Consider the following 24,197-nt stretch of genomic DNA (forward strand, 5'->3'; position numbering starts at 1 on the left):
TTTATTTGATATTAATAAACACCAACTTTCTTTTAGTTGTTTGTATGTTATATTTTTTCCCATACTGTTACTTTCATTCTGTGTCCTTAAGTTTTAGACGTGTCTCTTAGAGAACATATGTAATTGTTTCATTTTTTATCTTATCTGACAATATTTGCCTATTACTTAGAGTATTCTTCAATTCATTTACATTTAATGTAATTATTGATATATTTGGGTATAAACCTATCACCTTACTAAATGCTTCCTATTTGTCCCATTTACTATGGGACTTACTATGCTTACACTTACTATGCTTTTTTTCCCCCTCTCCTTCTTGCCTTCTTTTAGATTGCTTATTTTTAAAAATCATTCCACATTTCCTTCTTTATTAGTTTGGAAGTTCTATACAGACGATCCCCAAATTACGATGGTCCAACTTATGATTTTTCTACTTTACTATGGTACAAAAGCGATATGCATTCCGTAGACCATACTTCGAATATTGAATTTTGATCCAGGCTAGCAATATGCAGTACAATACCCTCTCTTGATGCTGGGCAGCAGCAGTGAGCTGCAGCTCCCAGGCAGCCACGTGACCACGAGCGTAAAAAACCAATACGCTTTCAGCTGTTCTGTACCCACCCAGCTATTCTGTTTTTCGCTTTCAGTTTTGTATTCAACAAATTACGAGATAGTCAATACTTTATTATAAAATAGGCTTTGTGTTAGATGATTCTGCCCAACTGTAGGCTAATGTAAGTGTTCTGAGCATGTTTATGGTAGGCTAGGCTAAGCTATGATGTTCAGTAGATTAGGTGTATTAAATGCATTTTTTGAGTTACAATTTACCATCATAAATTGAGGAAGATCTGTACTCTTTTAGTATTCTTTAAGTGACTACCCTAGAGATTATACATTCCTGACTATCAAAGTGTAACATTAACCGGTACTTTTACATTAATTGGTACTTCTATCATCTTTCACAGAAAATGCAAAAGCATTAGAACACTTACCTTCCCCTCATAACTTACAAGACATTACTGTTGTGTATTTTAATTCTATACATACTGTAACTAAATAAGACATTATTATTTTAAACAATCAATATTCATTTAGATTCACGTACACATTTACCCTTTTCTTTCCTTTCTCCTCCTTCCTGTATCTCCCACCCTCTATCTGGAATCTTTTTACTTCTGCATGAAGAACACTTTTTGTACTTCCTTAGAAAGAAAATGGGAAAATTCTCTCAATTTTTTACTGAAAATGTCTTTACTTCACCTCCACTATTAAAGGACATTTTTGGCAGATATAGAATTGTAGGCTGACATTTAATTTATTTAATCTCTTTAAAAATATCATTCTACCGTATTATGGCTTTTTTGTTTTCATTAAGAAATCAGTGGTCAGTCTAATTGCTGCTTTTTTGAAGGCAATCTTATTTCTCCCTCTGGTTGCTTTTGTTTTGACTGTGTTCAGTGTGGATTCCTGTTCATTTACTATGTTTGGGGGCTGTAGATTTTTGTGGATCCAGGGCTTGGAATCTCCCATCAGTTTTGGAAAGTTATCAGCCTTTACATTTCAAATATTACTTCTGACCCCGTCCTATGTTTGCTTCTGGGACTCCAATTACATTTATGTTAGGCTTCTTACTGTATCCTCAATGTTCCTTACTCTCGCACCTGATTTTCTCACCTACTGTCTCTCTCCATTCTTTAGTATGATTTTTTTATGACCCATCTTCCAGTTCACTAATTCTCCCTTCAGTTATGTTTAATCTGCTTTTAAATCCATACACTGAATTCTTAATTTTTGTTACTGTGTTGTTTTGTTTTGTTTTGTTTTGTTTTTTGGTGAGGAAGATTGGCCATGAGCTAACATCTGTGCCATTTTCCTCTATTTTTTATGTGGGTCACCACCACAGCATGGCTTGATGAGCGGTGTAGGTCCGTGCCCAGGATCCGAAACCGTGAACCTGGGCCGCCACAGCAGAGCACACTGAACTCAACCATGCCACTGGGCCAGCCCCTGGTTACTGTATTTTTTATTCTAAAATTTCCCTTTGACCTTTTTTATGGTTTCCAGTTCTCTGACAAAATTCTCAATTTTACCTTTTATTTCCTTGTATATATTAAGCATAGTTATTTTACAGTCCATATCAGATTCTTTTATTTTCTAGATTTCTGTGGGTCTGTTTCTATTGTCTGTTATTTCTGCTGGTTTCAGTATATGTTGTCATGTCTTCTTGTATGTCTATTTTTTTTTGATTGTGTGCCCAATATTGTATTTGCTTTGTTTACAGAAACCACCTGAAGCCTAGAATGATGCCTTCTCCACAAAAAAATGTACTTTTGCTTTGTCCAGGCACCTACAAGTACTGGCAATCCAATTTCAAAGAGGTATTTTGAAGCAGAATTACAGTCTCTGTGAGGGTCTATGTACTTCTAATACACCTTTGCTACTAGGATGTAGCCCTAGTAGTCTAAGTTCTAACCCAAAGCAAGGGAAATAAAGTAGCCTCCCGTGGTAGGTCCTAGGCACCTAAACACCAATTCCCACCCTCTCAGCCCTGCAAAAGTGTCAAAAGCACTGGTTAACCTGTCACCTTCTCAGAACTGACAAATGACCCAGGGAAGAGTTGTTTCCCCTAGCCTTATTTTCTTCTTATCTGCAAGTACCCTGGGCAACACTATCCATTCCCAGGGCCTCAACTATGAACTTAAGTGGGTGACTCCCAAGCTACATCTTTAACCTTGACCTTTCTTCTAAGTCGTATTTCCAAACTGAACATTTCCCAACTGGGATACTGATGGCAATACAAACCTGGAATAACTATCATAAACCTTTTACCTCCCCTCCATCAAACTAGCATTTCCTCATGTGTTTCCTATATCAGCGAATAATATCAACCATCTTCAATTATCTAAGCTAAAACACTCAGCAATCTTCTATTACTCTTTCTTCCTCACATTGCTTACCCAACATCCAATTGTTTACCCAATCTCCAAGATATCAGTTCTACCTCCAAAATACTTTTCAAATCCACTTTCAGTGGCCTAATTTGAATCCTCACCACCTGTTTGCTGAATTATTCCAATAATCTCCTATGTACTCACTAGTCGCTCTCATTCTAGTATTTTACCCTTCAAATTGATCTTACACATTGGTGCTTGATTTATCTTTCAGAAATATAATTGTACCACCCCAATCCAGAAACTTTATCTTCCTTATTTTATTTCATAGCACTTATTACCATGTGACATAATACATATATTTTATATATTATAATACTATATATTGGTATATATATACATTATAAATATGTATCAATTAATTATCCTCCCCTCCTTAGCATGTAAGCTCCACAAGGACAAAATCTCTGTTGTATTCATTGTCATGTGTAGCACAGTGACCAGAAATCACTAGTTGAATAGATAAATTAATTAATGTCAAACAAACAGCTAAACTGCTCAACCTTATAATTGCAGGCATAATTGCAGACATCTAAACATCATAATTGCAGACCTTCCCTAATCAGGCTCTAGCGTGACTTTCTACCTAAATCATTTCTTCAACAAATATTCATTGAGTGTCTATGTGCCGGACACTGTGCTAGGCGTTAAGAATACAGTGCTGAATAAGACCGCAGTCCCGTTCTACAATGGAATTCATGACCTATCAGGGGAAAAGCATCAAACAATTCACTTAATTTAGTTATAACTGTGGTTAAGTCCTATCAAGGAAAGGATAAGAAGTTATGAGAATATATACTGGAAGGAAGATATGAACTGGGAGTACAAGGAAAGCTTTCTTGCAGAACTGACATTTGAAGTGAGCTTTGAAAGAGTAGTAATTAATAAGATATTTCTACGTGTGTGTAGGGGGGACAGTGTTAGACCATTCTAGGCAGGAGAAACAGCATAATAATAATTATTATTATATCTTCTCCTTACTCTTTGATAGGCACTCTGCTAGGTGCTTTACATATATTATCTCACTGAAACTCCCTTAACCCTATGAAGTACATGCTATTTTTATCCAAATTACACATACGAGGAAATGAGGTACAGTGAGGTTAAATGACTTGCTGGTCATTTAACAGAGGTCACAGAACTAACAAGTTGGGGGACTTTCCTAATCCTCTCAGTAGAAAGTAAACCCCTCCTTATACCTTATTCCAAAATGGCACTCACCTGTGCACTCCCCCAGGTAACTTTTGTATTCTGTCAGTAACATGTTTGTCTGTCTCCCCCAAGAAATTTGACACTTCTCAGGGAGAAAAAGCTTGTCTTATTTATCTTTGTTTGCCACAGTGCCAAACACAGTGCAAGGTCCATAGTAGGCACTCAATACCTGTTGAGTGAATTAGGAAAACAGCCAAAATGCACGACAATTACCTTTGCCAGATCAAATTAACTTATTCATACTGTTTGTAGCTTCTACTCTCAAAATCCATACTCGTTTTAGAAAAGTAATATACTCTCCACATAGGTGACAGAAGAGTCAGGAAAGGAGAAGAGAAGTCAAAAGATAAGGACAAAGGAAGCGCAAGGGCATCTCTGGAAAATGCAGATCTCCTGGGTGGGAATATCACAGCGTCAACATAAGCAGGAAGCCAGGAGGCTTGAACTTGGAGCCTGTTCTGATCTGGTGTCTTTGCTTTTCAGGCTACACTGTATATAATCTGTTCACTCCTCCCTATCTACTCCTCCCTGCTCTGGGCCCCAAGAGGCTGACCTATATGCCCTCAGGCTTCTGGCCAAAGGAAGTGACTGGTAGGAGATGAGAAAGGAGGAAAGTAAGGTCAGATATTTGTTCCCCTGACTCACTCACTGTAATACTGCCTTTACTTAAGGTCTCAGTTACTGGCCTTCTGCACACAGCTTCTATGTCTTGGTTGGGGTCTAGAATCATTCCTCCATCTCTTCAGGCCAAGGGGTAGTAACAGAACTAGGCATTGCTGGCATTATCCTTTGTGGTTTCCCTATACTCTGCCCACATTTCTGTAAACAGAACTCTCCTCAGATTATTTTAATTTCAGTGTGCCATCTGTTTTCTGCTGGGACCTTGACTGATATATTGGCCTATTGGTCTGACATGCCTCACAGAAGCGAGGCAATGGAAAGGTGAGATGCAATGATGAGGGACAGGCAGGAGGAGAGACCGACGAGAATATTCAAAGGGAAGAAATAGGCAAAAGAAGGTGAAGGGGAGAAAAACTGGAGGGACCATGATTCTGATTATGGCTTCTTCTAGGTACAGGAAAACTCAAAAAACACATCTAAGCTGGAAATAGTCTCTCCATCTTTAGTTGGGTATCACATCAAATGTGTTAGAGACTGTCTCAAAAAAGACTCCTGAAAATATATATAATCCCTGACATCACCGGAGAAAGCTTTAGGCACCATGCTAATCAGGGTGCTGATTGTTTGTAGAGAACGACAAGAAGAAAAAAATCACAGGCTTCCCTAATTTTCTTTAAATCTTGCAGATACGCCTTATCTGTACTTGGTGTTACAGCATCCTCAAAGCTCCCATCTTTTTACAACCTACTCCTTTGTTCTTTGAACAGTGTTTAATGACATCCCATCTCCACTAGGACATACAATCAGAGCCTTTATAGAACAGAGGGTCTGTAGCCTTCTTTTAAGACACTGTGAAAGAACGACTTTAACAAAATAGCTGCCATCTTCCTTCAACTTGTCTCCAGTTCACCAATTGCATACTTACAGTGGAAACCTACTCTGCCTTCTGTCTACTGCCAAAGTAACTGAAAAGGCATTTATGGATAGCTGAAAAAGATACTGTAATTTGACAGTCATCTTTTTTCCTGCTTTAATTATTATTTTAACGGGCTTCTTCTTATTTTAATAGATTTTTTTTAATAAGGAAATCTTACAAATTTTAATTAGCTTACTGAATATTCACTGCGTTGGAATAAGTAGTTTAATGAGTAAGGAGACCTCAGACTACTAACTAGCCTGGAGTCTCTAAAGCAGTTTAGGGGGAAATGACGCAGCCCCAGTGATAGAAGCCCAGGCCTCACAAACCAGGACTCTGCAGCCGGGGCCCCAGGGACAGAGGACTCACACTGCCTCTTGCAGGAAAAAAAGCAAAATCCAGTCTCTTCTTTTTTATCAAGAACCTCTGCGTAAGAACCTCCAGCTCACCCACTCATGAAGACTTGTGATTCTTGTCAAATCACTTAACTTCTCGGAACATCAGTCTCCTCATCTGGAGGGTCAGATAATTTTTTCCACACTAGACTGTTATAAAAGTGGGTCTTGTGCAGCACTTTAAAAGCTCTAAAGTATGTTAGTTGAGTGAATGAATGAATGAATGAATCTTAATGCTGCCAATTAACCTCTCTACCATTTCAGGTTCTCATCTGTTTAAAACAAAAAATCAATCTTTTCTTTACAGTACATTTCAATTACAGTAGCAATGAAGAATAAGTTAACATTTTTCATTCTAAAAACACCAGCAGCGAAAGTAGGGCCAGAGTTATTTAAATTCAAAATTAGAATCAGGAGAACAATGGAGTTTTTGTGACTTGCTAACTTGAATAATCAATGCAAGTTAGCTCTATTCTAAAAAGTAAAAGCATATTAATATCTGCTCCACTAATTAAGAAAACGTGACAATTTAAGTATGATTCTCAGTGCTTATGACATTTGAAACAATTTCACCTTCTGTGAATTTTCAGGGCGTTATGTAAAAGGGGAACTCCAGCTTTCTCAATCAAACCAAGACTTAAGAAATCAGAGACTTCAAACTCTGAGTTCAGCCTGCAATTCTATATTAAGGATATTTATATTTATAATATGTTACCACAAATTAATGTAGGACTAATATAAAATTGTAAATTTCTCACTTACCTGTGCCTATTTATATATCATAACATACACTGAAGTTAAAAAACTATAGTATATGTTAACTTAAAATGTCCAAAACCAAACTCTTGATCTTCCTCCTCAAATCCTTCTCCAACTCACTTAATACAACTCCATCCTTCTACTGCTCAGGCCAAAAATGTTCAAGTCATCCTTGACTCTCTTTCTCTTACTCTCTTTCTCTTACAGCCTACATCTAAACTATCAATAAACCCTCTCGGCTGCACCTTCCTAATTATCTGGCATCCAGTCACCTCTCGTCACCTCTACTACTAACATCCTGGTCCAAGCATCACCATCTTCTGCCTGGATTACTGCATGGCGTAACTGGTGTCTCTGCTTCCCCTTGCCTCCCACGGTCTTATGGTGATCCTGTTAAAACTTAAGTCAGATCATGTCACTCCTCAGTTTTCCATCCCACTCAGAGTAAAAGCCCAAGTCATTACCATGGTCTGTAAGGCCCCTGCACCATTTGGACCTCACAGTCTCTCTGACTTCATCTCCTACTACTTCCCCCACTGGCTCAGGCCACTTTTACCTCAGGACCTTTGCACTTACTGTTCCCTCTGCCTGAAATGTTTTTCACCAATTAGCCACATGGCTTGCTCTTTCATCTCCTTCAATCTTTACCAAAAAGTATTTTCTCAAGAGGGGCTTTCTTTACCACCCTATTAAAAATTGCACCCTTTAACTCTCTATTCTCCTTCCCTCCTTTATTTTTCTCCATAACACCTATCACTTTCTAATTTATCATCTCATTTACTTATTTTATGTTTGTATCCTCCCAGGAAAATGTAAGCTCCAATGAGGACAGGTCTGTTGATGTTGTATAAGTAAACTTTTTAGTCAAGTAAAAAATATACATATATACACAAAAAAAGGTCACATGTCATAAGTATAGAGCTTGATGAATTTTCATAAAACAAACACACCCATGAAACCATAACTTAGATCAAGAAACATTCACCTTTCCAATTACTATTCTCCCAAGGGTAACATTATCCTGACTTCTAACACTAAGATTAATTTTGCCTGTTTTGGAACTTTTCAATAAATGGAATCATACACTAAGTGCCTGACTTCTTTCACTTAGCATTATGTAGTTACATACAGTCTAGTCCATTCATTCTCATTGCTATATAATATTCCAAACATACCACTTTTATTTACCCATTTTCCTACTGATGGACATTTCCCTTATTTCTAGTTCGGCTATTATGAATACTGTTGCTAAGGATATTCTCACACACACCTTGTGGTGAACACATGTACACAGTTCCGTCAGGTAGGGCAGCGGGTTCTGCCTGTGAGGTGCACAGCGTCTCTTTCAGCCCTAGCACAGTGTCTGGCACATAAGAGGTATTACGGTAAATTTTTTGTTAACAAATAAATGCAAATATTCTTTTTAAAACGGTTATTTAGATTTAATAATTCACATAAGACTTCCTTGACTTATATATGTTGGTTTATAATGCATAAAATTAAATTAACCCCTGTGAATCTACCATTACACTTAATACACTATTAACAATACCACTGAAACTCCTTGAATATTCCTTCCTAATCCCATTCCACTTAACTGAATTTTTTTTATCATTCCCTTTCTTTTCTTTATATTTAACCATATATATGTGACCCCTAAATGATACGCTATTTGTTTTGTTTTGAACTTTATAAAAACGGTATCACACGACACATATTCTGCGATTTGCATTTTTCAATCAATATTACGTTTCTAGGATGCACTCAAATTGATGTGTATAGCTGCGGATCATTCTTTTTTCACTGCTGGATGGTAATCCATTGTGGCATTACACCACAGTGGATTTATCCATTTCCCCAGTCAATGGACAATTGGCTTATTTCAAGTTTTTTGCCATTTCAAATAATGTCACTATGAATGCTCTTACACATCTCTTGACATACACAGATAAGAAGTTTTCCAGGCAATTTCACCTAGAGGTGAAATTATAGATCAAATGATATGTGTACGTTCAAATTTATAAGATAATGCCAACAGTTTTCCTAAGTGGCTATACCAATTACATTTCTACCAAGAATATTTAAGGGTTTCTGCTATTGTATATTCTTGCCAACAATGTGCAGACTTGGTAGGGTCAGATTTAGGATTTTTTGCCAATCGAGGAAATGTAAAATGTTATTTCATTGTGGTTTTTAAATCTCATTTTCCTGATTACTAGTAACAAGTAGGATCTTGTCATACAATTGACCATTTATATTTTTTCCTCTATGAAATTCCTGTTTGTGTTTTTTGCTTATTTTTCAAACAGGATTTTGTCTTTTCCTCATTAATTTATAGAGTTCCTGATATATTTTGGATTTTAATCCTCTTGTTTATACACTTACAAATATCTTCTTGCTGTTTAAGGGCTGTCTTCACATTTTAAAAAAGGTTTTATTTGAAAGAATTTCAAACTTGCAAAAATAAAAATAGTATAAAGAATATCTGTGTATGCCCTTTACCCAGATTTACCTGTTATTAACATTTTGCCCCACTTGTGTGCACTCATGCATGTGCATTCTCTCTGTGTATGTGTATGTGTATACAGTCATGTGCCATATAACGACGTTTCAGTTAATAACGGACGGCATGTTTGACAGTGGTCCTGTAGGTTTAGTTCCATATAGCTTAGATATGTAGAAGGCTATACTATTTTATACTGTTTATATACACACATACACACATATACATACATATATATACAAACACACACACACATTTTTTTTCTGAACCATTTGAGGGTAAGTTGTACACATCATGGCCTTTTACCCCTAAGTAAGTCAGTGGTTATTTCCTAAGACTAGAGATACTCTCTTATATAACCATAGTATATTTTACAAATTACAATTAACTTTAGTAAATTTAACCCAATAATATCCTTTATGGCATTTTTCCCCCCCAGTACAGGATCCAGTCTAGGGTCAGGCATTGCATTTACCTGTCACGTCTCTTTAGCCTCTTTAACCTGAAACATTTCCATGGCCTTTCTTTGATATTTTTAAAGAATACTGCTCCCTCCTTGCCTTTTTTCCCTAATAGAACATTCCTCCTTTTGAATTTGTCTGATATTTTCTAGTGATTAGATTCAGGTTACATTCTTGGACGAAATACTACACACAACGTCCATTGATCCATCTTTGGTGATATTGATTCTAATCACTTGGTCAAGGCTTTGTTCCCTTTCTCCACTCTATAATTGTTTTTTTTTTTTTTTAATATCCCTTGCAACTAATAAAAGGCCTATGGAGAGATACTTTAAGACCATTTTCTTCGTCAAAATTTCCCCCTAGATTTAATACCTATTGATGATACTTGCCTGATTTAATCTTTACTAAGAATGGTTGTATCATGTTGATGTTTCACAGTCTTTATTAAATACTTTGATAAATGTTCTACCACTGAATTTATCAATCTTTTCCTTTGTTGCTTACATATTTTATGTCCTTTTTAAGAAATTCTTTCCTATGCTCCTTAAATTACTAGAGATATTCCCTTACATTTTCTTCTGAAAGTTCCCTATTTATTCTTAATTATTAAGTATTTTAAGCAATAAAGAATCAGTTTCATATACTCTAAATCTAGCAAAAATAGTGTTGCTACAGTTGCCTATTTTTAGTGGGTTTCAGTTTTTTTAAGTTAGCTTTGTAATGAACAATTTCTGGATTCTAAATTTAACTGTATTTTAGTATGATATATATTTTAAACAATGTTTTTTTTCTTTATAAAGTAGTTAACCTGTCAGGTCTGGAACATTCTCTGCTTTTACTTCTAAACAACTTAAACAAAAGGGCACTAATTTATAAGGCTAGCAACTGATGTCTTTAATAGTTAAAAGGGTAAAATCAGTGTTTCCACTTCAGAGACATGGGGAAAGGAGTTGCTGAGGGGAAATAAACTTTTTTAGGCTGGAAAAGGGTAAAAAGTGGAGGAAATTGTCAAAACCTTAAACTGATTGCTGAAATTCTGCATTTGAAAGACCGACCTGGGAGAAATAAGGTCAGAAAGTCACTTTTTAGACAGAGTAATATATCTATGTCCACATTATTTTTACCTCTCAAGCAATTACTAAAAAATTGTTAAAATCTAACAAAGCTATTTTTCTATAGAAAACAAGTGAAATGAACATAGTAATTAACTATTTTTTTAAAAAAACATTGATAAATGGGTTCCTATCCTATTTTAGAAGTAGGGCAGGTCCGGCCCCGTGGCTTAGTGGTTAAGTGCGTGCGCTCCGCTGCTGGCGGCCCAGGTTCGGATCCCGGGCGAGCACCGCTTCTCTGGCCATGCTGAGGCCACGTCCCACATACAGCAACTAGAAGGATGTGCAGCTATGACATACAACTAGCTACTGGGGCTTTGGGGGGAAAAAAAAGGAGGAGGATTGGCAATAGATGTTAGCTCAGAGCCAGTCTTCCTCAGCAAAGAAGAGGAGGATTAGCATGGGTGTTAGCTCAGGGCTGATCTTCCTCACAAAAAAAAAAAAAGAAGAAGAAGTAGGGCAAAACCCCTCTACATCAGAACATCAGAAGGAAACTTTTCTCTTACTTATTAAACAAGCAAGTCCTACATTACACACAGAATGCTAGTACCACAACTAATGAAAAACCAGGATTATATTGGTTTTCAAAAAATGTATAGAATCTGTGTTATTCTCCAATGGTGAATATGTTATAGAAGTAAAAAGAAAAGAAGAGAAAAAGAGCAGAAGCATGAAAATACTTTAATTAATTATTATTATTTTTTTTTGTGAGGAAGATTAGCCCTGGGCTAACAACTGATGCCTATCCTCCTCTTTTTGCTGAGGAAAACTGGCCCTGGGCTAACATCCATGCCCATCTTCCTCTACTTTATATGGGATGCCACCACAGTATGGCTTGACAAGCGGTGCGTCGGTGCGCGCCTGGGATCCGAACCTGCGAACCCCGGGCCGCCAAAGTGGAGTGCACGCACCTAACCGCTGCGCCACAGGGCTGGCCCCGAAAACACTTCAATTTAAACTGGACCCACAAATATTTGAGTTCTAAGTCAGAGAGCTGTTGTAAGAGCTGGAAAACCAGACTTGGCATCATCAGCTGGTGTTCAGTAGGAGCCCAATCCTTTCACTAATGTTCAGGGGAAATGCACACACCAGAAAACACCCACTTGAAGTGAATACTTTTAATTTCATCTTCTCTGTCCGACCCAGCATATTATACTGTTCCTTAGTATTTCAAGTGGCAGTGAGTACCGTATAGACCGGATAGTAATGTGTTATATGTCTTCATAAGCTGGTAACCCAAGTGAATTCCATTCCATCTCAAAATGAGCAAAAGGAATGAAGATATACCACTATTTCATAAGAGAATGACAATACCTCTTAAATGAAATCTTAAATGTTAAAACTTAAATCTACATTTGATCTAGAGGTTCTAGGGAAAGCAACGCCAAAACAGGAGCTGGAAATCATCTTAACCCAGACCCTTTTCCCTTAAATAACGATGGTCAAAGGACTGATATGAAACGTTCATTGAAATCTGAAGGGGATCTTTCGTATCTTGGACTTCAGATGTACAGAGGAGTATTTATTTAGAACCTACTTTAAAATTTATGTAGGGCCGGCTCCGTGGCTTGGCGGTTAAGTGCGCGCGCTCTGATGCTGGCGGCCCGGGTTCGGATCCCGGGCGCGCCCCGAGGCACCACTTCTCCGTCCAACCCGAGGCCGAGTCCCACGTACAGCAACTAGAAGGATGTGAATCTATGACATGCAACTATCTACTGGGGCTTTGGGGGGAAAAAATGAATAAATAAAAAATCTTTAAAATTTATGTAACATGTGACCTCTAGGGAACAGTGAAATTTCTGCCAAGGGTCAGCTTTTCCTTAAGTTCCACTGCAAGAACTGGTTGGAAACTATCACATTTTCATGCTATAAAGAACTGCTATTCAAATGACAATCTATAAACAACAATATGAGTATTTAAATAAAATTGTATTTTAGAGCTAGTGCCAACAGGATATACTTATGTTTTAAGGGGGTACAGTTGTTCATTTATTTGTCTCCAATCCTCAGTCCAAATACCAGTCTATCCACCTAAAACTAAATGTATTTTTGTTAGAAGATGACAGGTAACTTCAGGGCCACAATTTACTACAAACAGATGTTTAAAACAAAAAATGGTGACAGGCATGAACTTAATTCTTCTGTTTAATGGATAATAAGGAAGCAAAGAAATCCTTGGGACCCAAATATCACAGCATGGTTACCAAGAAAAGACTTGGTGAATTCATCAAAGCTTTCACCAAAGAGTTATATTGAATTTCCTTTCAGCAACAAATAAATTGGTTTCTCACTGGTAGAAGCATAGGTCAGCCATCTAAATCGAGGAAAGCAGGACTACATGCTATTTACTGAAGAGTCACTTAAGTGTAAACCGCGTCTCTCCCCACGGCAAGCTTACATCCTCTCTATAGGACATTTACACCAGGGCAGCAGGTGATTATCTTGATTTCTTGACACTTAGGATTAAAAAAAAAATTATCTAAGCTTTAAAAGCTTGCATAAAAATGTGGGAATATCTATATTTTCTTTATATCTTCTTTGATGATGGAACATTTGGATATGAAATTTGATGAGAATGTCCTGAAGAAGGAATAGGATTCCTATATCAATGGGGAAACAAGACAGACCCCCATGGAGTCCTCTCTCACCTGTGACACTGTGATGCTGCATTTCTTGGCCAGCTCCTCTTTGGCTTCTTCACTGGGGTAGGGGTTGCTGAGGTGTGAGTAAAAATATTCATTCAAGATTTCTGTGGCCTGTTTACTGAAGTTACGCCTTTTTCGTCTATGACAAGAACCAAAAAGAGAATTATAGTTATAATTAGCATTAATCAAAGAGGGGTATGTTAATTAGGATCATACAAAAAAATTAGATTTCTATTTTTAAACATTCTTAGGGTCTAATTTATCACTATGATATTGTAAATTATGCTCTTGGCATCCTCCAAAGCACTAACTCATTTTAAGATGTAAGATCATTAAGAAAAATATTAGAATGTGAAGCACAATTAACTTCATTCTTTTATTTATTCAACAAATATTTATTGAGGATCAAATGTGTTCTAGGTTCTCAATGAAGATCCAGTAGGAACAAAACAGATAAGGCCTACCAGAGAGCTGACAAGGGAGAGAACAGAAACATAGGGGAAAGAAAGACATTCGACAAGTATCACAGAAATAACTACAGATGATGGTGATCATATCAAGTATCATAAAGGAAAAGTATAAGGTATAATGAAAGTGTATAAGAAGGAAACCTAACATAGATTATGGAATCAGGAAACCTTTCCTCGAAGGAGTGATATTTAATCTTGAGACCTGGAGAATGTGTAGGAGTTAGACAAAGAGTAGAGGGGAAGAGGAATGAGCAGAGGAAATAGTCCTAAAACAGAAAAGAGCTTGGAAAATCCAAAGGGCTAGAGAAGGCTGGAGCACAGTAAAAACCAGGGAATGTGTGAGATGAGTCTGGAAGGATGGGCAGGCGCAAGATTACACAGGGTTAGTGGGCCCCATAAGAATTTCTGGATTTTATTTTAAGTGCAACAGGAAGCTATTAAAGGCTTTAAGTTTTATGTTTTAAAAAGATCGTTCTGACTGCTGAGAATAGTTGGAAGACAGCGTGAAAGGAAATGTAGAGATATTTAAGGAGACAACTGCAATGGTCAAAGCGAGAGATGATGGTAACCTGGCACAGGGTGAGAAAAATGGAAACAAAAGATTCAAGACCTACTTGAAAGGTAAAAGCAACAGAATTTGATGATGGATTGAACAGGGGGAGTGGGTGGCGAAGACCGAGAAGGAAGGTAAGGAAGAAGTACATCAGGATTTCTAGATTTTTTCTGCTTAAGCAACTGCCTGGACTGAGGTATGATTTGCTCACGAGTGAAAGAGTAGGGGAGGGGCCGGCCCGGTGGCGCAAGCAGTGAAGAGCGCGCTCTGCTGCGGCAGCCCAGGGTTCACCGGCTCGGATCCCCGGCGCACACCGACTCACCGCTTGTCAGGCCATGCTGTGGCGGCGTCCCATATAAAGTGGAGGAAGATGGGAATGGATGTTAGCCCAGGGCCAGTCTTCCTCAGCAAAAAAGAGGAGGGTTGGCAGATGGCAGCTCAGGGCCGATCTTCCTCACAAAAAAAAAAAAAAAGAGTAGGGGAGGAAAAATTTTTGTTTTTACTGGAAGGTGGGTGGCAGACTGTCAGAAGATCAAGTATTTATTAACAATTTATTTCAAGTAGCAAAAATATCATTTATATTTGGGTTTTGTTATGAAGATTTTAAAGAACTGCAGCCTGCAAACTGGCATTTGTCAGACTTCATTTTAGATTCCCCAGTAACTGGAAAATACTTTCCCCAAATAATTCTCTTAATGCTGTCTTCCAAATAATCTTAATAATATTCTCAATTGTGATATCCTACATTTAGGAAAGACAGAGTCAGTAGGCAGTTGTAAATGTGTATACCCTATGAGAGTCTTCTAGTTAAAATGATGTCACTAACATGGCAGGTTAAGGATGTGATCTATGTCTCAACATTAAGGGAGAGTCAAGGGAGCAAGAAATCTAGGTCTGATCAAAACATCTCAGGTTATGAGTCCCGAAATTTCTTAATTTCAATAATTTTTTGGAAGGTTAAACCGTTGTTTCCTGAGCGATGAAGGAGAGATTCAAGATCTATTTGGGGATTAAAAGCAACAGGATTTGATGATGAATTGCATGGGGGAGGTGCTGAGGGAAGGATGGGAAGGAAGAGAAATACATGCAATTAGCATGTTTGCGGGAGTCCTGCATCGCTTGAAAAGAAAAACAAAGCTCTGACCTGGGGGCACTCTGAAGAGGCACACTGATGAGCAGCTGCGTGGGTGAGTAGGGTGGAAAGATCTAGAATAGATACTCAAACTGTCAAACCTATAGATAATTACCTGGCCCACAGATAATGTTTGTTGAGACCACACAATAATGACCTGCTCATAAAAATCTAGGTTTCTGGCTTCTTATGAAAAATTGGAAGATAAACCACATCAGGTCCACATTCTCAGAAGGCAGCCACAGGCTAACGCTGAGTGATGGCTGTCCCCTCAGATACATACCCATCTGCTCTAATCCTCACAACCCCTAACCCAGCCACGCTCAATTCCATTATACACAAGCATGTGAGTTTGTGACTCGCAGTCTAAAACAGAGGGTCCAGTAGCGAGACTCCAGGGCACACTGGCGTGGAGGACACAAGGGCATTTCTTTGGGAAATGAGGACTTATGAAAGGAGGAATGAGCAGAAACATACCTTGGAAAGCAAAGATAAGTCTGGCTCACTTATCGATTTTGCCTAGGAGTAATTTTAGCAAACTTCGAAAAACCTCAGGGAACAAATTTATGGGCAGAACAGAACACCTCACCCCAGACATTCTGGCTGTATCCAAACTATAGCACTTCTGCTAGAAGAGCGGAAGGACCTATACAAATTTATTCTTAAATGTTTCGCACTGGTACATGCTTCAGCTTGTACAATTACCAAGAACACGTAAGCATGGCCTTACAAAAAGCAGGGAATCATATATCTGAATATGTTTGCCTAGAGCAGAAGAACCTTGCCTTCTCAGTGCGGAGGGCTTGCTAAGAGGCGCTACAAGAACAGATGGAACCAAAGCTCAGTATTTGCATTCACTTGAAGGCATAAGAGAGAACTCAGTCTTATACTTTATTTATTTTTTAGAAAAATATTCTGTAGAAAATGCTCATTAAGCATTTCCACTAAGTTTCATTCCCCTCCAGGGTTCACCGCACTCTAAATGGCTGTGCCTCAGGCCAGTGTGCAGTGGCGCAGCAGTCCCAGGGCTGTGTGCCATCAGCGTCACAACATCGCTAACAGCAACCTCTGTGGGAGAAGGGACTCTGCTCCAAGCTCTGCCACCTTCTCATTTCTGGCTCTGCTCACTCTGGCTTGTTCACATACTTTCTCTTCTTGGAAGAAAAATAAATCATTTAGAGGTATACATTATGAATGCAGTTATGTAAAAAAATAAGCACCCATGTTGACAAGAAAGGGAAAGTATCAGCAGAAACAAGGATAGCAGTTGTGTTAGGAAGGATTCCTTTCTAAAGGAAGGACTTTTAAATATCTTTGTTACATAATTATTTTTACTAAAATGCTCAAAGTTGAAAAACAATTTAAAAATATTTTTTGTTTTCTGATGCTATCTCAACTCTTCGATTTGAGCTATTAAAAGTATTAAGTGGAAATACTCATTCATCTGGTTAGTCAAATTATATTTTGCAGCCCATTATGTGTAAGACACTTGCTGGATCGTGAGGAATGTAACATGTGAGACTTGGCTGTTGCTTTCAGTGACAATGTGACTTACTAGGGAAGAGAGAAATGTTCTCGAAAAGCTACATAGAGGCAGTCTGAACGAAGTTTGGTCTGAAGAACTGTATAAACATAGCATCAGTGTCGAAGAAAAGGCAAGGACCAGTCCAGTGGAGCGATTAAAGTGGTCTTCTAAAAAGGGAGCATTTAGGTCGGGCCTGGAAGGATGAACAAGGTCTCACTAAATTAACACACATGAGCACTGGCTCCTTTCCAGGCTCCGTGCTGGACACCCTCACAGATGACAACTCATTACTGGTGACCAAGCTGGGGAAAAGATTGGGAGAACAGAGTCTGCTGTTGAGGGGTGGGAGTGAGGAGTAGGGGTGGTGATAGAAGAAGTGGTTAGGCAGAGGGAAAGAAAGAATTCTACTCAGAGGAAACAGATAAGACCAAGAGGTATTTCATTTTGGATTAAACACAGGAAAGAACAATTCAGTGATATAATAGGAGCACTAAAAATGTTCAGACTTTGATCTCATAATTCCATTTCTGAGAATTAATCCTTAGGAAATAATTCTAAAGATAAAAAGGTTTAATGCATAAAGATTTTCACTGAAACACTAGTTTCAATAGACATCTGTCTAAGTACCCTCTCTCCATCATTTTCTCTCCCCTTAACTTGCTTTCTTTATCTCCACAGCACTTATCATCCTATTACATTTCATTACCTTAGTGAATAGAATACTCTAGCATATTTGTTTACTTGTTTATTTTGTTTCCCCAAGTAGAATGTAAGCTCAACTGGGGCAAGTATGTGAACCTTGTTTAACTTTATACTCTCAGCACAAATAAATATGTGTGGGAGGAAGGAAGAAAGGAAGGAAGGAAGGAAGAAGCCATAATGGAAATTAATCAAGACAAATTAAATGCTCAAAAATGAAGGAATGGTTAAGTAAATTACTTATCATATATCCATTTGGTAGACCTCAACTATTAAAACATTATTTAAAACTGGAGCTTATACTATATGAAAAATGTTTACCTATTCATAGCAAATTTTTTAAAAAAGGAAACCAAATCATGCATACTGTACCATCACAAGAATATTAAAAAAAAAAAAAGCCCTCAAATCAAAAGGAAATGTACTAAAATATTTAGTGTTTTTTTTTCTTTAGGTAGTAAAAATGTGGTTGTCTTTTATTCCTTGCCTTTCTATTCTATATTTTTTCCAAATTTTCCATAGTGAGCTTGGTATTTTTAAAATAGGAAATAAATAAAATTTAAAAAAATCTTAACAACAGAATAGTAATGCAGGCAGGGCCAGGTCATTTAAGGCCTTAAATGCCAAGTTAGAGTGTTGATGTGAGTTATTCAGCATTGCAAAGCTACTTTGGTTTTTAAGCAAAGCAATTAAGGCATCATAGTGATGCTATAGAAACAGAAAAGGGATATGGAGGGTGGGAGGGAGGGGAGTAAGACTGGAGACAGGGAGACTAGCAGGAGGGTACCATGCTAGTCCAGGTACAAAAGGATGAACATGAACTGAGCAGTGCAAGTAAGAAGGAGAGTAAGAGACATGTTGAAAATGAAGCACTGGCCAGTCCTAGTGACTAATTCAGCGTGGAGGAAGAAGGAACCAAAGGTAACCCATCGCTTTGCTTCACTAGGAGAAGGGTAGTATAATTAGGTGGCACGTTTCCTTTTCTTTTGTTTTTTTTTGTGAGGAAGATCGGCCCTGAGCTAACATCCGATGCCAATCCTCCTCTTTTTGCTGAGGAAGATTGGTCCTGGGCTAACATCTGTGCCCATCTTCCTCTACTTTATATGGGACACCGCCACAGCATGGCTTGACAAACAGTGCATTGGTGCGCGCCCAGGATCCGAACCTGCAAACCCAGGTCACCGAAGCGGAGCACGGGCACTTAACCGCTGCGCCACCAGGCTGGCCCCAGGTGGCATGTTTCTTTATTTGGCTCTAAGAAGAGCTTTGGCGTGATGACCATTCCATACACCTTGTTTTCCAGTTGAGAAGCTACCTTAGTTATTTTCTCCCACATTGTAAAATTTGGATGGTAATGATCACCTCTGTCAGGTTCCAAGGGAGAAAAAGCAAAACAAAATAGAAACTCCCTTTGAAAGCTGAAGATTGATCCCAACCTTTAGCAATGCCCAAGAGGCATTCCTGCAGAGGCAGGATAGAGGAGGAACTTGACAATTCTTCTGTTGTGTCACCCAGTAGGTCAAACACACCATGTGCAATTTATTACCTAACTCCTAGGAAACTTGGTGAAAGCTTCAGATAAAAGGGAAATTTTCATCCTTACAGGAGAAACTGATAAGCTTTCTTACTTGACTTGGAAAAACAGAGTTTGGGGTTTTGTGGTAACTGCTTTAACTAAAATACCACTTCCTTTTTAGGAATATCTCCAAGTATTTTCTTATAATGTGCACAAGCAATGTAACATCAAGAAATTCTTAGAAAACAAACTTTTGTTAAAACAGAGTCATATACTGAAAGTTATCTTTATAAAGTTATCCTTAAAAACACTTTTTAGCATCAGAGTTGAAGGACTACATATTCCCAAGTCATTAGTAGCAGCACTAATCCATTTCCTGAGTCACCAAATTGGCAGCTAATAGCACTACCACTCCCAGACAAGAAGAGGCTTGACAGCAGGCACCATGAGGTGAATTACCTGTGCATTGTAGAGAAGAGCTCTCATAGCTAGATTAAAAACGAATCTAAGACCAACTGGGCCAATTTTACAGAAAATAATATACAAGGAGTGAAAAGGAAAAAAAAAAAAGCCATGCAATAGATTTGTGGCCTCACATACCTGGCATCAAGGAACCTTGATCTTAAAATCATAACTGCTTCACAAGTGCTTTGTTTGAGCTGCATCTGAATGGAACTAAATTTTCGATGGATGATGCCCACCATTCTTTCAATCTCTTTTGGGGAAATGGGACGTGTTCTACTCTGCTCTCGGAGAAGGTTCATCACATGTGTGGTGAATTCATTACATGCCTGTAAGGGGGAAAAAAATCACTCCTTAGGAATGTGGTATTTTATATTATCACACCCAGACATTAACTCATCTGAATTTCCACCTCATTTGCAATTGCCAATGGCATTCTGCAGTGTGGACAGGGTAAAATGAAAACTAAGACACTTGTGAAATGGCAGTGGTAGTTAGATGGGGCAGCAAGAATTCTGAAACTAAGGATGGCCAGACATGCAAGGGAGACATAGCACTCAACTGCCCTTCCCACCCACCCTTGTCCCAGTTCCAAAATAAGGTTTTCCCATTGAGGGATGCTCTCTACCACCTCCTATATATAAGTATAAATGTACGTTAATTTTTAATACTAAGCACCTCATTTTCTCTGGGGTTTTACATTTATTCAACAAATGTTTACCGAAGGACTACGAAGTTCAAAGCTTCCAAGTGCTATTATGGGACAGAGAAATGAGCAAGATGTGGACCTGGCCTTCAGTGTGATAAAACACATAAAAAACTAAATCTCAAACAAGGCAAAGTGTCACAAGAAAATATGAATAAGTGCTTCCTAAGTTCCCAGAAGGCAGTAGTTTCATCTGGAGGCAAAGATCACACAAGGCTTCCTGGAAGAAGGGACATTTGGGCTCTAAAGAATAGGCAGGATTTTTGAAAGATGGATAAAGATGGAAGTCAGGAGGAATTCCAGGCATAAGAAAAACCCTGGAAATAATGGTATGTAGCAAGTTCGGAGGAATAGAGAGAATATGTAGAGGTGAAGAGGAGATTCAGGTTTGTGTTAGCATGAGAAGGGCCTTGGATGCTAAGCATGCCAACGTCCTAGTATAATCTAGCTGTGGTGTGGGCCCTATTAGTGAATATGAGCCACATCTGGAAGATGGGGACAGCAGCTGACTCTTCAGGGGAGGGGCAGCAGGAAAATAAGGATCAGATTTGGGTCTCAAACTTTTTAGTTCACAGTCCCTTGTTCTCTTTCAGTTCACCTATATTCTTCTAGATCTACAAAACCACCTAACTGGAAATCCAGCACTGTCTTGGTAAATAAAGCATCAGTCTACACCCCTGAATAAAAAGAACATGTTCTGGCATTTTCGTTAAAAAGGCAAGATGGGAGATTCTGCGTGTTACTGCATGGATGCCCCTGGTAGGGCAGGCAGACAGAACCATCATTGATCATGGCAAGACACATTTTGAAGCTATAATAACGTCCACTTCCCTAAAGATATCCTGAACATTGCTCACATACAGCACATGATAGTTTTTCTAACTGCTCATTAGAGAACTAACCTTTCAAGTACACTGGGTGTTTCAGTTACTTTAAACTTTTACCTAGCTTTTCTATAAATATTTCTAAAGTGAGGTAAAATGAATTTAGTTTACCAAAGTTTTTTTTATATGTTTTAAGTCTTAAGAAATTTAAAATTCCTTGTGAGTAGCGACCCTATGTAATACTTATGAAATTCTTCAGAGTATAAGATTGTGCAATACAAGGCATCCAATAAACATCTAGTGATTGGTGGGTTTTTGTATTACAATTCAAGAGTAATGTTCATTAACACCTATAAATACATTATCCCTGAACTATAAGTGAAGAATTCTTAACCTGCAGTCCATGGATAGGTTTAGAATGTCTATGACTCCCTGAAATCTTATACAAGTTGTGTGCACATGTGTATTTCCTAAGGGGACAATCTAGAGTTTTTATTTTCTTTTCAGATTCTTGGCCAGTCTAAAAATAAAAAAGGCTAAGAATTATTGTCCTAGGTAAGGAACTTGGCAGCTCTAAAACCTGAAGTTCTTTCTAGGAAAGTTCTTTAAGGAAACCAAAATAAAGAAAAGTAAATTTGAGATTTTCCCCACTATATTATCAACTTAAACTATCTTGTGCCAAGCTGAAAATAAGTGGTCACTCTGCCAAGAAATATATGTATATATATTTTTTCTGGCACTTTCCCTAAAGAGATGTTCACATAATTTCAAAATAATTTAATTTGACAAACTCTAGCCCTCTTTCCTAATGTAAAATAAAGAAAAGTAAACTAGAACTGTTTTCCCAAACTGAGATCAGCAAGCGCTATGCTTCTATAGCTAAATTCCAGAGAATGTTAATACAGTATCTTTGGGAAATGCTGAGTTAACCAAAATTTTAAAAGATTTTTTTTTTTTTTGCAGGATTCCTCAGCACTTCTGTCAATATGCATGATAAATCTTCAAAGGGGAATGCTGTATCCAACTTTCCCCAAATAAACTTGGTCATAAAATCTCTTTTCTCTAGAGCAGTGCTGCCCAAACGAAATATATTGCGAGCCACACGTGAAATTTTCAAATTCTCTAGCAGCCACATTAAAAAAATAAAAAGAATTAGGTGAAATTAATTTTAACAATATGTTTTATTTAACTCAATATATAAAAAAATTAACATTTCATCACATAATATTTAAAAAAAACTGTTAATGAAGTATGTTACATTCTTCTTTTCATACACTTGGAAATCCAGGATGTATTTTCCATTTACAGCACATCTCAATGCAGACTAGCTAGATTTCAAGTGCTCAGGAGCTACCTGTGACTCGTGGCGCCCGTATTGGACAGCAAAGCTCTACAGCATCGTGTGGACTAACACGCTAAGTCTGAAAAGCTCTTGGGGAAACAGTACGCTAAGGAATCTTTATGTTTCTTTTTTATTCTTCACCACCATGCATTCGCACACACACACCAAAAAAGACAGTTTCACGTAGAAATGTCCCTGACGAAGCAAGAGAAATTGTTCATTTTATTACATCTCAACCTTTAATATTCCATGTGACAAAATGAGAAGCACACAAAAAGCACTTCTACTGCATATCGAAAGATGGTTGCCACAAGAAAAAGCAACTTGGTGATTAAGCTGTGAGCTGAAGCTGCTTTTTTTCATGGAACACCATTTTTATTTGAAAGCAAAATTGAAAAATTATGATGATTCAGACTTGGGTATCTGGCAGATGTTTTCTCAAAAATGAACCAAGTGAGCCTGTCAGTCAAGGAAAACAGCTGACAGCAGTTGTGCCAGTGATGAAACTTGAATTTTCAAGTGAAAATTATAATTTTGGAAAACTTGCATCCACCACCATGAGCTTGACAGTTTCCCAGCAGACTTTCTGATTAGTTTGGTGTTGATATTAATAAATATGATATTTTGATATCACAATGAAATTGTATCAACGTTGAAAGATACACATAACTCAGTAAACCAATATTTTCCAAATGATCAACCCAAAGGCACGATGTTACAAAAACATGCATAGGCAGAAGATCCATTCAAAGTGCAAACTAGACCAATGGATTTTAAAGGAACAGAGTACAAAAAGTTAACTGATATGGTTTCAGACTCCACATTATAACTAACCTTTAAGAAACTACAACTTGTCAAGTTTTGGTGTAATATCAAAGAATAATATCCACAATTATCTGAAATGGCTATTAATATACTCCTTCCTTTTCCAATGACATATTTGTGTGAGACCAGATGCTCTTTATATACTTCAACCACATGACAACAGGCTGACTGCAGAGGCACGTATGAGAATCCAGGTGACGTCTATTAAGCCCAACACTAAAGAGTTTTCCAAAAATGTAAAAACAATGCCATTCTTCTCACTAAATGTTGAGTTTTTTGGGAAAATACAGGTTTCTAAAGAAGTATTATTTAGGACTGGACAGATGGCACAGCAGTTAAGTGGGCGCGCTCCGCTGCGGTGGCCCGGGGTTCGCCAGTTCAGATCCCGGGCACACACCGACGCACGCTTGTCAAGCCATGCTGTGGCAGCGTCCCATATAAAGTGGAGGAAGATGGGCACGGATGTTAGCCCAGGGCCAGTCTTCCTCAGCAAAAAGAGGAGGATTGGCATCGGATGTTAGCTCAGGGCTGGTCTTCCTCACACACACACAAAAAGTATTAT

The 24,197-nt window shown here is 38.0% G+C and overlaps 1 protein-coding gene across 3 annotated transcripts in view; it reads right to left on the minus strand.

The window, feature by feature from the left end:
• Nucleotides 1-24,197, minus strand: part of PBX3 (PBX homeobox 3) — a 211,180-nt gene that overhangs the window by 21,266 nt on the left and 165,717 nt on the right. For all 3 annotated transcript variants that reach the window (XM_004423459.2, XM_004423461.3, XM_087419081.1), the window contains exons 4-5: nucleotides 20,077-20,267; nucleotides 13,585-13,720 (exon numbers count right to left, since the gene is read on the minus strand). In XM_004423459.2, coding sequence (XP_004423516.1) covers nucleotides 13,585-13,720; nucleotides 20,077-20,267 — 327 coding nt within the window. The remainder of the gene's footprint in view (nucleotides 1-13,584; nucleotides 13,721-20,076; nucleotides 20,268-24,197) is intronic.

This window comes from Ceratotherium simum, chromosome 29 (assembly GCF_057802395.1).
Source record: "Ceratotherium simum simum isolate JZ-2026a chromosome 29, ASM5780239v1, whole genome shotgun sequence".
NCBI classification, from domain to species: domain Eukaryota; kingdom Metazoa; phylum Chordata; class Mammalia; order Perissodactyla; family Rhinocerotidae; genus Ceratotherium; species Ceratotherium simum.